General features: G+C 46.3%; 1 protein-coding gene across 1 annotated transcript; it reads left to right on the top strand.

The window, feature by feature from the left end:
• The first annotated feature begins 483 nt into the window (after nucleotides 1–483).
• LOC306962335 (uncharacterized protein) lies at nucleotides 484–6,092 on the top strand. Its single transcript, XM_079555454.1, has 14 exons — nucleotides 484–613; nucleotides 793–992; nucleotides 1,069–1,212; nucleotides 1,516–1,654; nucleotides 2,071–2,230; nucleotides 3,044–3,253; nucleotides 3,361–3,502; nucleotides 3,579–3,722; nucleotides 3,842–3,900; nucleotides 4,001–4,191; nucleotides 4,736–5,136; nucleotides 5,323–5,422; nucleotides 5,552–5,735; nucleotides 5,846–6,092. Exons 1-14 carry the CDS (start codon nucleotides 494–496, stop codon nucleotides 5,980–5,982), a joined length of 2,331 nt encoding a protein of 776 aa, XP_079411580.1. The 5' UTR covers nucleotides 484–493; the 3' UTR covers nucleotides 5,983–6,092.
• Nucleotides 6,093–16,240: the final 10,148 nt, after the last annotated feature.

Here is a 16,240-nt window from a genome sequence, read left to right as displayed (position 1 = left end):
AACTTAAATTAAACTTAAATGGAATGCACTATTATCAGGTTGAAAGCTTTGTCTATTGTGGATGCAAAATCCTGTTAATGATATTAATTTCCTCACTGAAAGAATAGAAGCAGCGCACACCAGAAGTACTATTGCACACTCAAGTAGCCGATGTCCAATTTTTTATCCGCATCCTGAGGAAAAATTGGACATCGGCTACTTGAGTGTGCGATGCTGTTTTTTTGATTGAATCATGTCAGCATTGGTCATAAAAAAAACATTAAGATCAATATCTTTATATGTATTAAAACAAATAACACGTCTATTTCAGGAACACCTCTGACAGAGGTTTACCGTAAAATGGAACGCGTTTATTTCCTTCATTCCATTAAACTAGTTTCGCAGCTCTGCCTCTGTATCCGTACAATGCATTCCACAGCAGGACATGGGCACGTCAAAGGTATAAAAGATGCTGAGCCGAGTCAGAGAGGGGAGCGACTGAGCTGGGAGCATCATGATTTCTACCAAAGCGGTTCTGCTGCAGCTGCTGTGGGTCTCTCTGGCCTCTGCAACTCACTTCGATGGAGGGTGTACGAGCTTCAGTACTAAAAAGATCAACAATGGAAGATATGAGGTACGGATATTTGTATTACTTAATTATTTAATTAATTACTTAATTAATTCATGCTTCAACCGCAAAATCCTAGATATATTCTAATTATATAGCTAATTATATCAGCTCTATAGCGCCTGAGACACTTTTGACAATATAAATAAAAATCCAAATCAATATTTAATACACTTTTACAACAGGTGGAACTTCGGAACAAGGCAACGTTTCGCGGATGCCGTTACCAATACGGGAGTTGCAGGACAGGTAACTGTGGACGGAATGAACAAGTCCGAAGGGGTGTAATTGACAGCAGCCCAAATGCTCCCACGTACAATAACTGGTGTCAAACAGAAACCGTTGTTAATAAAGTCCTCACAAGTGACAAACCTTTCGCAACAAGGTACTTTTTTCTTCTCATGGAACTTGAACTTTTTTCAACATATAAGTTAATAATAAGCAATTGCACTCTTTTTCAGGGAGTACAGCTGCTGTTGGGTTAGGCTCAGGACCAATCCTATATATCCATATTGGAGTGTTCTGACCAAACTGGATTTGGGCCAACGATCTGACACTAATGCTCCAAACAACTCTCCCGATATTGCCATTGTGCCTTTTTTACGGTAAGTGCTTGAATTGTTTATTTTATAAATTGTTTGGGGGCATATAGTACAGGTATTTATTATTATTTATCTTGATTTTTTGGTTATTGTTTTTTTTGGGGGGTCGGACAGTGTACAATACAACCAAATCTAGGAAACACAAATTGAGGCACATCTGCAGTAGAAAAGATTACTCAAAAATGTGTTTCCATACATCATCTTTGACTTATCCCTGGAGTTATCCTTTTCCTTTTTCTTTTTTTGTACCGTTTTCTTTTAAATTCTCAAAAACAATTTAACAAAGTATACGTTTTTCTCTCAAAGAGTCCCTCAGAACTGCAGACGATCCTACAGGCCTATATTCACTGACCCTGAAGGAGATGTAGTTCGCTGCAGATATGGAAACCGAAATGCTGAAGAGTGCTATGACTGCAAACGACAAGTTGGATTCCAAGTAGATGAGGTGGGTAAAAAGGATGTAAAAGATTTGATCATACTTCACATTTTGTGAGCTGTTTTGACTTGACAGTAGTTAACAGCTATTGTTAATTATCCTTACCCGAGTTGGGATCTTTGTTGACAATAAAAACACATTGTAAATCAGAATTGGGGCCAAAAGTATGTAAAAACTCAACAAAGATTGAGGAAAAAAAGCCATCCAAGGGTTGTCCAGAAATGTATCACGTAAAAATAAATTGAGTTAAACTTACCAACCTACTGTCACTGTTTATGAGAAAAACTATGCATCTTCAAAATAGAGTGAACTCGAATTATTATGGGGCTCCATGAGATCTTTGCATGCATGAGAGGGCCGTGAGTTTTGGAATGGCTGTTTTAGGGAATAGGTTTATCTAAACTTTACATGTGATGTTTTCCTAGGCCACATGCACAGTTCATTATCTTGCATCCGGATATCAAGGCGTCCATGGATTTGAGCTGGTAGTAGAAGACTTTCCGAGGAGGGCTGTTAGTGTCACCTACTCAGATGGATCCAGCTCTCTTCGACCTGGGGTTCTTGCACGATGGAAGAGATGGGCAAGTCCTATGACTACTACTTATGCTCCTACAACTACTGCTGCCCCAACTACTACGACCACTACTGCTGCCACAACTACTACCACTACTGCTGCCCCAACTACTACGACCACTTCTGCTGCCCCAACAACCACGACCACTACTACTGCTGCCCCAACTACTACTTCTACTGCTGCCCCAACTACTACTACTACTACTGCTGCCCCAACTACTACTGCTGCCCCAACTACTACTGCTGCCCCAACTACTACTGCTGCCCCAACTACTACTGCTGCCCCAACTACTACTACTGCTGCCCCAACTACTACTACTGCTGCCCCAACTACTACTACTGCTGCCCCAACTACTACTGCTGCCCCAACTACTACTGCTGCCCCAACTACTACTGCTGCCCCAACTACTACTGCTGCCCCAACTACTACTGCTGCCCCAACTACTACTGCTGCCCCAACTACTACTGCTGTCCCAACTACTACTGCTGCCCCAACTACTACTGCTGCCCCAACTACTACTGCTGCCCCAACTACTACTGCTGCCCCAACTACTACTGCTGCCCCAACTACTACTACTACTGCTGCCCCAACTACTACTGCTGCCCCAACTACTACTACTACTGTTGCCCCAACAACTACTTACCAATGGCGCACAACCACTACTGCGGCCCCAACTTACCCATGGCGCACAACCACTACTGCGGCCCCAACTTACCCATGGCGCACAACTACTACTGCGGCCCCAACTACTACTACTTACCCATGGTACACAACCACTACTGCTGCCCCAACTACTACTACTTACACATGGACCACCACTGCAGCCACCACCACAACCACTTATACCGCACCAACCACCACAACCACTACTACTGCCCCAACCACTACTGCTGCTCGAACCACTACTGCTGCCCCAACTACTACTGGTGCTCCAACCACTACAACGCCCCTTGCGATATGGAACCAACCGACATGGAGTATACCCAGATGGACAGTTCCCTTCAGTGTACTGCCATTACAATTTGTTTACGAAGGTAACTTTATATATATTTTCATTCATTAAAACTGTTATTCTGGTTTGGGGCTTATAGGTTTTCGTCAAACTAGAAAAATAAAACCTAACACTGGTATTCTCTTGTAGTGGACCCCCCTATACCCGATTGTGCTGAGGGACAGTACTTGCCAGAATTTGTTTCCCCAACACCTCCCCATGGAGAAATCATCCTGGCTGAAGTTGGAAGAGAGGTCGAGATAAGAGTCAAAGCTCGAGCTCGATTTTCCACGTAGGTCCAATGAAACACATGAAAGACAAAACCAAAGTTAAAAAGTTGACTAATAGTTTATTTCTACTCCACGCAGAGTTGATCACATCATCATGACTGGTCCGTTGAACATCACCAAACACAGAACCACTGGAGATGTGTTCACCATCAGATGGACCCCAATTCTTGAAAACTTCGGACAGCACTTTCCAATCTGTTTTGTTGTTGAATTTAAAAACGGGTAAGAGACAGACCTTTAGTTTCTATATGACCGCAATTTTGAGGACAATAACTAACGTCTAATTGACACTACTTGGTTAAATTGCTTTATTAATGCAATTGCAATTTGTGTAATTTCAGCGCTGCAGTTTACCAAACTGAGATGAGATGTGTGCTGGTGAAGGTCACAGCTGGACTGGGTAAGTAACTGACAAACATACACAGTATTTACATTAGAGACACAGCAACTCGAGCGGAGCCCTTTCAATGATCCTGTTGCCGTCTCTTCTCTCATCGCAGTGAACACAGTGGTCACCTGTAAGGAGTCTTCAATGATCGTGGAGGTGGAGAAGGCCACATTACCCCGAATCCGTTACGATCGCCTCAGACTGTCCGATCCCAGCAACACCATCTGCAGCCTCCAAAGTTTCTCCAACAGCACTCACCTCGTCGCTATCGTGCCCCTCAACAGATGCGGTACCCAGATCGAAGTAGGTGCTAGTCACAGATGTGGCAAAAAAAGATACAAGTATAAAATGAATAGGTTTGATCAGGAGCAAGGTCCCGGGGTGAACCACTGGCGTTACCCACTGTTCCTGACAGGTTGACGCTTTATCATTAGAAGCACAGTGGCCTTTTCTCCACGAATGTCTACTTTTGTAATATATATATTAAAGGAGAATAAAACTAAATGAAAAATTGTACAACAAGAAAAACCATTGGGTACATGGTCTTAACTGAAAAACTGAATAGATTTAATTTGTTCACATGAAATGACAGATGATAAAATAAAGGCAAAAATGTTTACCAGTATTATAATTTGTGAAAAACGTTCTAGCCACTAGCTTAGTAAAAGCTATCTCCACAGTGAAGAAGTTTTTCCTTTTTGTCATGAAGACGTCTTGCCGTGTTATTTCAATTGGGAGTGGATGTAAAACTATGTAATGTGTTCACTTGAAGTCCTGGTCTGTCAACGCCTGTTATTCAAGTGTGTGACCAATGTTTAACAAAGGCTATCTTATTATTGTGTTTTAGGAAGATGACGACGATCTGCTTTTCAAGAATGAGATCACCACAGTGGACGACCCATCAGCCGTCATCACCAGGAGGCACGAGGTGGAGATCAAGTTCTTCTGCCAGTACGCCAAGGAAGGAAATGTGTCGTTCACCTTCAGCGCTCACAGAGATAAAGTGTCTGTGTGGGACAAGGGCTTTGGTAGGCTCACCTACGGGTTTGAGTTCTTCCCAGATCAAGCCTTCACAACCATAATCGACCCCCGGCTGTACCCGCTGGAGTATGACGTGGGCAACCGCATCTACATGGAAATCGAGGCTACGACTACAGTTGACAATGTGGTGCTGTTTGTGGAGTCCTGCATAGCCACACCCTACGACACCCCCAACTACCCCACCACCTACTCCATCATTAAGGATGGGTAAGTGTGTCTTTGGGCTGGGTTGAGGAAGTTTTATCTCGCTTTTGTAATATTATCGCTATTTGAAAATCTCTACTGCAATACATAATCCCTGGACGACAGAGGATTCACGGACATCCTTTCAGGCTGTGTCATCGCTTGGAGATTTGTGCAATTGATTGAACTTTTCCCTTTGCTTTTAAACAGATGTGTCAAGGACTCCACACTTGTCAAGCATCCGGTCCCTAACCAGAGAATGTTCAGATTCAGCATTGAGGCCTTCAAGTTCATTGGCCTTCATGACCAGGTATTCCAGTCAAATTCAAACAAACGCGACACACTTTGGAAATCGTTCTGCTAAATGTTTATGGAAATCACTCACACTAGTCGATATTATGTGTAGTATGTCTCCTAAATGCCTTCATGATACTCCCAGGTGTTCGTCAGCTGCACGGTGATGATGTGCGAGGCAGGAATCTCAAACACGCGCTGCGCTCGGGGATGCCAGCCCAACGCATCAGGCAGGAAAAGGAGAGAGGCGGCCACAGAGTCAGGAACCCACTACGTGTCCCAGGGACCGCTGCGCATGAAGAGGTCTGCGGAGGCGGCAGGAAGCACAGGTACGTGGGTTGATGAAAAGCAACTCATTTGAACAGACCCAAGTTAAAACGATGCCGAATTTTTTTCACCACATTAACACACACACCTTGTTTTCTTTTTCCCCCCACAGGCCTGAACTTGAATCTCAACCTGGTCTTCATCACCGGATGTGTTTTGGCCGCGTTGGGCATGATCTGTGCAGTGGTCTTCTACAAAGCCAAGAGATCCACAGTCAAGTACCACCCTCTGCCGTTAGAAGAGCATTGAGATCTTGGTCCAATGCAAAGAAGAAGAAAAAAAATGGAAGGATTTGAATGCTGTTTTACTTAAATAACAATTTCTCATTGATCAGAAGAAGGTTGTGGAGTTTATACTAATGAAATGATTTAGAATCTTTTTTTTTTATTCCCATAATTTAGTGTTGATTTTGATGTGTTGAGTTTGTGAGATGCACTGTAATCATTTGTACATACTCAAAATTAAAATAAAATAAACTTTGTAAAAACTAAACAAAAAACGAAGATTTGCATGGATTTGTTTGACTACCGAGGCTAGTAAGGATATTTTCTAAATGAGCTTATTAGCTTATTTGACAGTAAACACAAACACAAACACTGATCAAAAAGTATGAATACGCAGATGCTTTGTCCCTGAGACAGACACCTAATATTTCCAGACCCTTATATTTCATAAAATGTATTTCATTCTTTAAATTCAGATAATTAAGCAGATGTCTAGAAAGTTTTGCCAAATAAAATGCATGAAATTGTGTGAGTCGCAGTCGGTCAGGAGCTCATCAGAGCAAAGGTTTTTAAAAGATAGTCATCCTGTGTTACAATACAATACAATGATACATGTGAAATAACCAACAAATCTTATGACATTGACAACAATTATCATCATATTCTGCTAGACTCTCAAAATGGTTACAGTTTGGTACTTCATTTACGGCTAAAGCCTGCTTAAGTATGTCAATTGTCTACTTTGTTTTGTCAAACGGATTTGAAAAACTGATTTTATATTAGTATTTACTGTTTGGGTTTTGTCCCCTGTAAAAGCCCTATTTTTATGCTGCTTGACAAGCACTGTACAGTTTAACCTCTTAACCTCCACCTGAACCGAGCACATTATCCCCAGTTTGGCTTTACCCAAATCTACAGGCTTCGTGAAAAAAGCAACAAATAGCGTCAAGAACAAGAAGACAACAAGGGTGAAAATGCAACAAAAGATATCAAAAAGTGACCACAAAAAGCTACAAAAGCAAGAGCTAGAAAAAAGAAACAAGGTGCCAAAAAAGCGATGAAATTGCAGCAAAACAGTGAAAGAAACTCAACCAAAAAGTGGCAAAAATTAGATGAAAAAGAAAGTGAAAAAAGTGACGCAAGGAAAAAGATCCGTTTAGATCCAGTTTTGTAGGTCTTAGCTTTCAAATGAGGCGGGGTCTTAGTCACTTTCTTTGCCACTTTTTTGGTTTGCTTTAGCATCTGAACACATCATTAGTATAAGAAAGCACACCTCTGCTCGCTCCAGGGCAGGTGAGCTGATGGCTTGGGCTCAGCGTTTCACCAGGTCTGCTAACCCAAAGAACATTCATATAGGCCTACTCCAAATGAGCCACGAATGAACAAAAAGATTGGTGGTGATCAACTGAAAAAATGTCCTAATGCATACCTGATCCTAGGCGGTGATTTTAACGTAGTTATGGACAACAAATCTGAGTCCCACCACAAAATAGTAATCCCTCTAACACATACCTAAAAGCATTTAGGCGCATTGAGTTGCCTTGTGTACGAAATGCGCTGTATAAATAAAGTTGCCTTGCCTTGCCATTTATGGACAAATACGATCTTTAGACCTGTTGAAGCCATCCAGATTGGACTACTGGCTGATGTCACAGATGTTAAGATCTACCCTGCCCCACTTTCTGACCATGAATTAATAACTCTGAAGTTGTCTCTGACACCTGCTTCCAGCATCCCCAGAGCTGTGTAAACTGAACAACAGTCTCCTCCACTATGAGACGGTTATAAATGAGGTAAATATAAACTTATAACCAACCATTGGGAAACTGCTGTACAACAAAGTTCATTCAGTTGCCACTGGGAGTTACTGCAATTTGAAATTGGGAAATATTTAAGGAAATATAGCAGCAGTATGACCAAAAGCTGTAGGAAGATGACTTGTGTGCTCAAATAGTCTCCCTCTCCAACAAAATGGGCAATCTTTCTGTTGAAGATCAACTAACACTGACAGAGTCCCAAAACAAACTTGATAATATCTATAAAAATAGAGCTCATTAGGTCTAGAGTAAAATGGGAAAGGGAACAGTGCTCAGCGTATTTAGGTCAGCGTAAGTAAAAAACAAACCATCGACTGAAAATTAATGGGGAAACTGTGAATGATTATCAAAAAATAGCAACTTTTTGCTCAGAATTCTACAGCAATCTCTATTCTAAAAACCTTGATAGAGAAAGCTGTACCCAAATCCTAGGCTCAATTGCCTCCAATAAAACTATCAGAGAAAATGACAAGGAACAGTGTGAGAAAACTATTGCACTGCAAGCTCAAATAGTTTCCCTCTCCAACAAAATGGGCAATCTTTCTGTTGAAGATCAACTAACACTGACAGAGTCCCAAAACAAACTTGATAATATCTATAAAAATAGAGCTCAGTAGGTCTAGAGTAACCCTTCTAACCCAACCTGCTAGGTAAGTCTGGCTGAATTACACCAAGGCAGAGATAGATAAAATATATATCTTTATTTAAGCATTCACAGGTATGGAAGTAGAGCTTTTGATTAAAAAGTTCAGTTAAGAGCTGCACTATTAGGCTACATAACCATTTTACGTGTATATAACCCAAAATATGTGAAACAACCGCTAAAGTTAAGATGGGAGACCTACGCCACAATTAATATAAAATAAACAGGACCTACAGGTGAGTTCAGAGCACAAAAGTGAGCATAAGGAGCAACAGGGGCTTACTATAGGATAAATAAAAACATTGCAGTCAGGGCACAGATCGAAAATACATGTCTGAGACAAGCATCCATAAAAAAGTTAAGTTACCTTAGCTCTGTGATTACACAGCTCCAGACCTCAGCTCAGGGCACATACGAGGGGAACACACACAGCTACACCCCCAACAATACAACTCATTAAATTCACAAAGGTATGTATACAAATATATGCAAGAGAACATGTAACTGATCTACTTAATAGCACCGACCACCTGAATAACCACGAGCCCCGAGAATGCAAACACTCACATGCACACCTTTATTGAATCCCCTAATCACAACAGCAGAACTGACGGTAACCAAGGGGTGTTCACGAACACAGTGGTGGAAGGAATTTGCAACACTGATAACCACTTGCTTACAGTAGCTTCTCTCCTTCAGCATTGTTTGGAAACATTCGGCTTTGGAGGGAAGCCCCGGGCCCGCAGTGAAATGCCACCAGAGGTTCAATGGAGGGAAGGCGAGTGAAAACTTTCTCCTCCATGCCAACCCAGTCCAGCGCAGCCCCTCTCAGAGTGGGGGCTTTTGTGGTGAAAGGATTACTCCAGGACCGGGTGGCCTACTACAGGCACTCTGGGAAGGCTGGTAGGAGCTGCTTTACGGAGGTCTTGGCCTTCGGTATTCGTTGATCATAACGGGACCTAGCAGCCTCGAGACGGGCCTCCAGCCACGTGATGCCTACCTTTGCAGCTCCTCTACAGCAAACCTCATGCAAGTCCTGTGCGGCAGGAGGGGGTGGTGATCCGCTACTGCCGGCGACTGCAGTGAATTGCTCCATATTACATCACGGGAGTCAGAAAATCCGGCGAGGCTATCCTCTGCAGCCGCGAGGCCCAAGTCCAGCTCATGAGGGTCCAAGAGAGGGTCCCCAACATTCGACCCAGTTAGGTCCCGCGGGGCCTCTCCTCCGGCACCTCCAGGTTTGACTCCCGGCATCTGACTCCCGGCATCTGGCCCCCAGCCGTTTCTCCAGCTCATTTCAGGCACTGAGAGGCCCTAGTTTCAGACCCATGGGTGATTTCCACCCTGTCCGAGGGTTACAGTATTCAGTTCAAGTGTCGTCCCCCAAAGTTCAATGGAATAAGAATGACAGTTGTCTCCGACCCAGTGAGGTCCTCAGCCCTAAAATACTATCCTCGATCTCAGACACCTGAATAATTATGTCAACAGTTTCACATGCTTCGCACAGTGGACGTCCTTCAAGCAATCACACAAGGGGATTTGTTCGCGTGTCGACCTAAAGGACGGCTATTTCCATGTGCCAGTGACGCCTCGCCACAGGCAGTTTCTTCGTTTTGCTTTCGAGGGACTGGCATGGGGTCTTCAACTCCCACCTCCGGAAGAGCTTCACCCAGATTCCGGGGGAGGCGGGGGACATGGAGTCAGAGTGGACTCTGTTCTCCTCCTCCATTGTCGATGCGGCTGCTCGTAGTTGTGGCCGTAAGGTCTCTGGTGCCTGTCGCTGCGGCAATCCCCGAACCCGGTGGTGGCGCCCGGAAGTAAGGGATGCCGTCAAGCTGAAGGAGTCCTACCTGGCCTTGTTGGCTTGTGGGACTCCTGAGGCAGCTGAGAGGTACCGGCAGGCCAAGCGTGCTGCGGCTCGTGCGGTTGCGGAGGCAAAAACTCGGGTCTGGGAGGAGTTCGGGGAGGCCATGGAGGAAGACTATCGGTCGGCCTCGAAGAGATTCTGGCAAACCATCCGGCGCCTCAGGAGGGGGAAGCAGTGCTTCACCAACACTGTTTACAGTGCGGGTGGGGGGCTGCTGACCTCGACTGGGGATGTCGTCGGGCGGTGGAAGGAGTACTTCGAGGACCTCCTCAATCCCGTCGTCACGTCTTCCAATGAGGAAGCAGAGGCTGGGGACTCGGAGGTGGGCTCGCCCATCACCGGGGCTGAAGTCACCAAGGTGGTGAGAAAGCTCCTTGGTGGCAAGGCTCCGGGGGTGGATGAGATTCGCCCTGAGTACCTTAATGGCTCGTTTCCACCAGCCCTACCCTTCTCTACTCTACTTGGTTTGGTCCTTCTCTACTTGGCCTGGTTGTGTTTCCACTATTCTGTAGAATCTGATACTGTATCCATGGTTACCAGGGTGTATCCATGGATATGGCTTTGCTTTTGACTGTATCCATTGGAAACAGTACCTGCTTGGCCTGGTTAGTACCAGGGCCAAGCAGGTACTAAAAAAAGTACCAGTTAACTGTTAAGTGGGCTGGTGGAAACATTTCAAATGCAGGCAAAGTAGAGCAGGGTAGAGTAGAGTAGAGTAGGTGGAACCGAGCCATAAGTCTCTGGATGTTGTAGGACTGTCTTGGCTGACACGTCTCTGCAACATCGCGTGGCGGTCGGGGACAGTGCCCCTGGATTGGCAGACCGGGGTGGTGGTCCCTCTCTTTAAAAAGGGGGATCGGAGGGTGTGTTCCAATTACAGAGGAATCACCCTCCTTAGCCTCCCCGGTAAGGTCTATTCCGGGGTGCTGGAGAGGAGGATCCGGCCGATAGTTGAACCTCGGATCCAGGAGGAACAATGCGGTTTTCGTCCTGGTCGTGGCACACTGGACCAACTCTATACCCTTCATCGGGTACTCGAGGGTTCGTGGGAGTTCGCCCAACCAGTCCACATGTGTTTTGTGGATCTGGAGAAAGCGTTCGACCGCGTCCCTCGTGGTGCCCTGTGGGGGGTGCTCCGGGAGTATGGGGTCCGGGGCCCTCTGCTAAGGGCTGTCCGTTCCCTGTATTACCGCAGCAGGAGCTTGGTTCGCATTGCCGGCAGTAAGTCAGACCTGTTCCCGGTGCGTGTTGGTCTCCGCCAGGGCTGCCCTTTGTCACCGGTTCTGTTTATTACTTTTATGGACAGAATTTCTAGGCGCAGCCAGGGGCCGGAGGGTGTCCGGTTTGGGAGCCTCAGAGTCTCATCTCTGCTGTTTGCGGACGATGTTGTTCTGATGGCTTCAACGAACCAGGACCTTCAGCACGCACTGGGGCGGTTTGCAGCCAAGTGTGTAGCGGCCGGGATGGGGATCAGCACCTCCAAATCCGAGGCCATGGTTCTCCACCGGAAAAAGGTGGCTTCCCCTCTTCAGGTCGGTGGGGAGTCCTTGCCTCAAGTGGAGGAGTTCAAGTATCTCGGGGTCTTGCTCACGAGTGGGGGACGGATGGAGCGTGAGATCGATAGACGGATCGGTGCGGCGTCAGCAGTGATGCGGTCGCTGTATCGGTCTGTCGTGGTGAAGAGGGAGCTGAGTCGGAGGGCAAAGCTCTCGATTTACCGATCGATCTACGTTCCCACCCTCACCTATGGTCATGAGATTTGGGTCATGACCGAAAGGACAAGATCGCGAATACAAGCGGCCGAAATGAGTTTCCTTCGCAGGGTGGCTGGGCGCACCCTCCGAGATTGGGTGAGGAGCTCAGTTACCCGGGAGGAGCTCGGAGTAGAGTCGCTGCTCCTTCACGTCGAAAGGAGCCAGCTGAGGTGGCTCGGGCATCTGATCCGGATGCCTCCTGGTCGCCTCCCGCGGGAGGTGTTCCAGGCATGTCCTAGTGGGACAAGGCCTCATGGAAGGCCCAGGACACGGTGGTGGGACTATGTCTCCGAGCTGGCCTGGTGTCGCCTCGGGGTCCCCCCAGAACAGCTGGAGGAGGTGTGTGTGGATCGGGAAGTTTGGGCATCTCTGCTGAGACTGCTGCCCCCGCGACCCGGCCCCGGATAAAGCGGAAGAAAATGGATGGATGGATGGATGGACTGGCATTCCAGTTCAGAGTCCCCTCTCTCGCCCCGCGTACATTTACTAGATGTGTGGTTGCAGCACTTGCCCCGCTGCAACACACAACAAATACACTACAAATACTCCCCTACTTAGTTGACTGGCTTGTGTGCACTCCATCTCAGGAGCATACACACACCGAAACAGCCCTTTTGAACCATGTGTCTCAGTTAGGACTCACAGTGAATTTCGCAAAGAGTTTTTTGAATCCCAGTCAACAAGCGATCTTCGTCGGCATTGCCATCGACTCTGTGGCCATGACTGCCTCCCCATCCCCACAGAGGGTGGAGGATGTGGTTTGTCTCGTCTCACATGTTTGATGGCGTGTGGAACTGTCCTATGGTCTACTTCTCTAGTTGTTGGGCAAACTGACGGCCATGTCATCCATGCTACTGTTGGGGCTTCTGTTCTTGCCCCCACAGGTTCACAACAGCCTACCCTGAGCTGCACCAACACAGGCTTGTTCAGCTCTCCAGCCAGTGTCTGGAGCACCTCAGTCCCTGGGGCAACAGGGACTTCATCTGCAGGGGCGTCCCTTTAGGCTCCCTCCCCTCTCGACGGGAAGTGGTCGTTGCGGATGCATCTCATACAGGCTGGGGGATGTGTGGAACCACAGAATAGTCAGGGCCAGTCCTCAGGAGCGACTTCTGCATATAAATGTGCTGGAGCTACGTGCTGTTCGGCTAGGTCTCAAGCATTTTCTCCCTGCTCTGAGAGGAATACATGTCCTTGTATGGTCGGACAACACATTGACATTTTTCCACATAAACCAGGTCCGCTCACTCACTGACGGAGGCTCAGACGCTCCTCCTGTGGGCTTTACCTCGCCTTCAGTGTCAGAGCGGTTCATCTGCCCGGCATGCAGAATTGTGCTGCAGATCTACTCTCCAGGCAAAAACCACCACCAGGAAAGTGGAGGCTGAACCCAGTTTGTCATCCAGATGATCTGGCAGAGGTATGGTGTACCAGAGGTGGACCTTTTTGCCTCGAGTGCAACAACACATTGTCTACTGGGGTTCTCCCTGTCGGAACCCGACAGTCTGCTGGGGCAGGATGCTCTGGCACACTCATGGCCAGACAGGCTCCTGTATGCCTTTCCCCCTCTTCCACTCCTATTGTTGACACTACACAGGATAGAAAAGAGCAATCACAGAGTCCTGCTGGTTGCTCCGTTTTGGCCAGGGAGGATCTGGTTCCCCATGATATGCAAGTTCCTCGATGGGGAACCTTGGGCTCTCCTCAGAGGAAGGACCTGCTGTTGCAACTAGAAGGGCGCTTTTGGCACCCTCACCCAGAGCACCTTTGTTTGTACCTGTGGCCATTGAAGGGCCTAACTCCTTGCTGAACTCCTGTGACCAGGCTGTTAAACAGACTGTCCTCAATGCGCCTGCCACGTCTACCAGGGCATTGGATGAAAACAGATGGAAGCTGTTTGTGAATTGGTGCAAGAGTCGAAAGGTGGATCCAGAGCGCTGTCCTGTCCCAATATTACTCAACTATTTACAGGAACTGCTGGAGAAAGGTCTTTCTGTCTCCACTATTAAAGTATATGTCGCTGCTATCTCTGCCCGACACATCTTTGTAGATAGTCGGTCAGTGAGTTCACATTCCTTAGTGTGTCGCTTTTTGAAAGGTGCTCAGCTCTGCGTCCTACAAGGCTTCCATGCGTACCTTCATGTGACCTTCCCCTAGTTCTGGAAGGCTTATGTTCCCCACCATTTGAACCGATGGAAAGTGTTGATCTCAAGTGTGTGTCAGTCAAAAGAGCTTTTCTCCTTGCGATTTCTTCTGCAAAGCGAGTAGGTGAACTTCACGCCCTGTCGGTCGCAAAGAACTGTTTGCAATGGAATTCTGATGGATCTGGGGTCACCTTGTGGCCCAATCCATCCTTTTTGCCTAAAATACTCTCGGCCTTTCATATTAACCAGCCTGGCTGTGTTTGCCCCGCAATCTGGATCAGATATGCCCATCTCAAGTCATTTGTGTCCTATTCGAATGCTGAAGCAGTACATCAATGTGACAGCTGGGATTCATAACATAGATGCCCTCTTTGTTTGCTATGTAATGGGAAAGGTTGTGCTGTTTTGAAACAGCGACTCTCACGTTGGGTCGTTGATGCCATTTTACGGGCATACACGTCTAGGGGTCTTCCACCTAAAGCTAAGTGCCATTCCACCAGGGGGATGTCCACCTCATGGGCTGTGCTGAGAAGTGTTCCACTGAGTGACATCTGTGCTGCGGCTACGTGGACTTAGTCCTGTACCTTCGCCCGCTCTTTGTGACTTTGTTGGTCACCCAGGTGCTAAAGCACCGTCCTCTGGTGGTCAGGAGGAATGAAATAGAATGAGAGCTATGTATGCAACTAAGGTTCAATGAAGTCCGGATGACCACCAGAGTTGCTCGTCACTCAGAGTCCTTCAAAAAGAAACGAGTGCTAGGTACGTCGGGTTTATAAAGATTACCACTGACGTCACCCAGATCACGTCCAATAGCGTGACTTTGTTGGTATATTCTCGACCTCTGTGCTGCGCACACGTAGATATCCAGGTGCACCGTTCTCTGGCGGTCATCTGGAATTCATCGAACCTTAGTTACATACGTAACTCTCAGTTTCCTCCGGGTACTCCGGTTTCCCCAAAGGTATGTCTTTAGGGGTCTTCTGGGGCACTACGTTGCCATCCCTCTGCTTTATTAGGTGATTAGTACTAGTGTGTTTGTCCAGGCAAACCAAAGGTAAAGGCGATCATTTTTCCAGTCCAACTGCGTTCCATCTCCCACGTTAACGTGACAAAGACTATTAGTGCTTGTCACGCAGCGTAAGAATAGGGCTTATACAGAACCAGTTGATTAAATATAATGTTGACAAACACTGACACAAAACAGACAATCGACATACTTAGACAGAGAACTAAACTGTAACCATATTGAGAGTCTAGAAAAATATGATGCAAATGATTGTTAATGTCATTAAATTTGTTGGTTATTATCACATTTATCTTAACAATTGTCGAATGTTTTGTGTTCCTACAAATTATGGGCAGGTGAAATAGAGGGGTGTGTTGCCTTGTCTTATTTATTTGTCAGGAAAAACCCTCACAAATCACGCCATCATGAATCACCTTCTACTTCAGAACAATGTGTGGGGCGGGCTCGCAGAAGCAAAGGTATAATTAAGCACTGGAAGAGGGACTGACCAGTGGATGGAATTACCACAGACATTGTCAAGAATATATATTTCCTGCTAAAGCTTATCGATAAAACGTAGGAGCAGGTTTGTCAAACTTTTACCGTAAGATTTAATCCAGTTGATTTCCTTCATTTCAATAAACTGGTTTAGAGCCCATTGTGTAGAGTGACTGTGCAGCGGGTGAATAGGCAGAGAGGAGGTATAAATAATGCTGATGCAGAGCAAGGAGCGACTAAGAGCATCATGTTTTCCACTGAAGTCCTGCTGCTGCAGTTACTGTGGCTCCCTCTGGCCTCCGCAACGCACTTCTACGGCTCCGTTGTGACCTTCACCGCCATACAGGACAGCAAAGGAAACTATGGAGTAAGGCTATTCATGATTGTACAATCATTTTACTATGAAAGGGATGGGGCTACAAATCAAAAGAATTCATTCAATCCTTCTGTGACGCATCTCATCATTGATATCAAGTGATTCAAAAACAAAACGATAAAATGATTATTATTTGTATATGTTTTTATTTTTTTGCTTCATTTCGTAAGGGATAGTTGTC

The sequence above is a fragment of the Gobius niger genome, assembly GCF_951799975.1.
Source record: "Gobius niger genome assembly, chromosome: 4".
NCBI lineage: Eukaryota > Metazoa > Chordata > Actinopteri > Gobiiformes > Gobiidae > Gobius > Gobius niger.
Note: the sequence above shows the minus strand (reverse complement) of the source record. Positions and strands in the feature narration are given on the sequence as shown.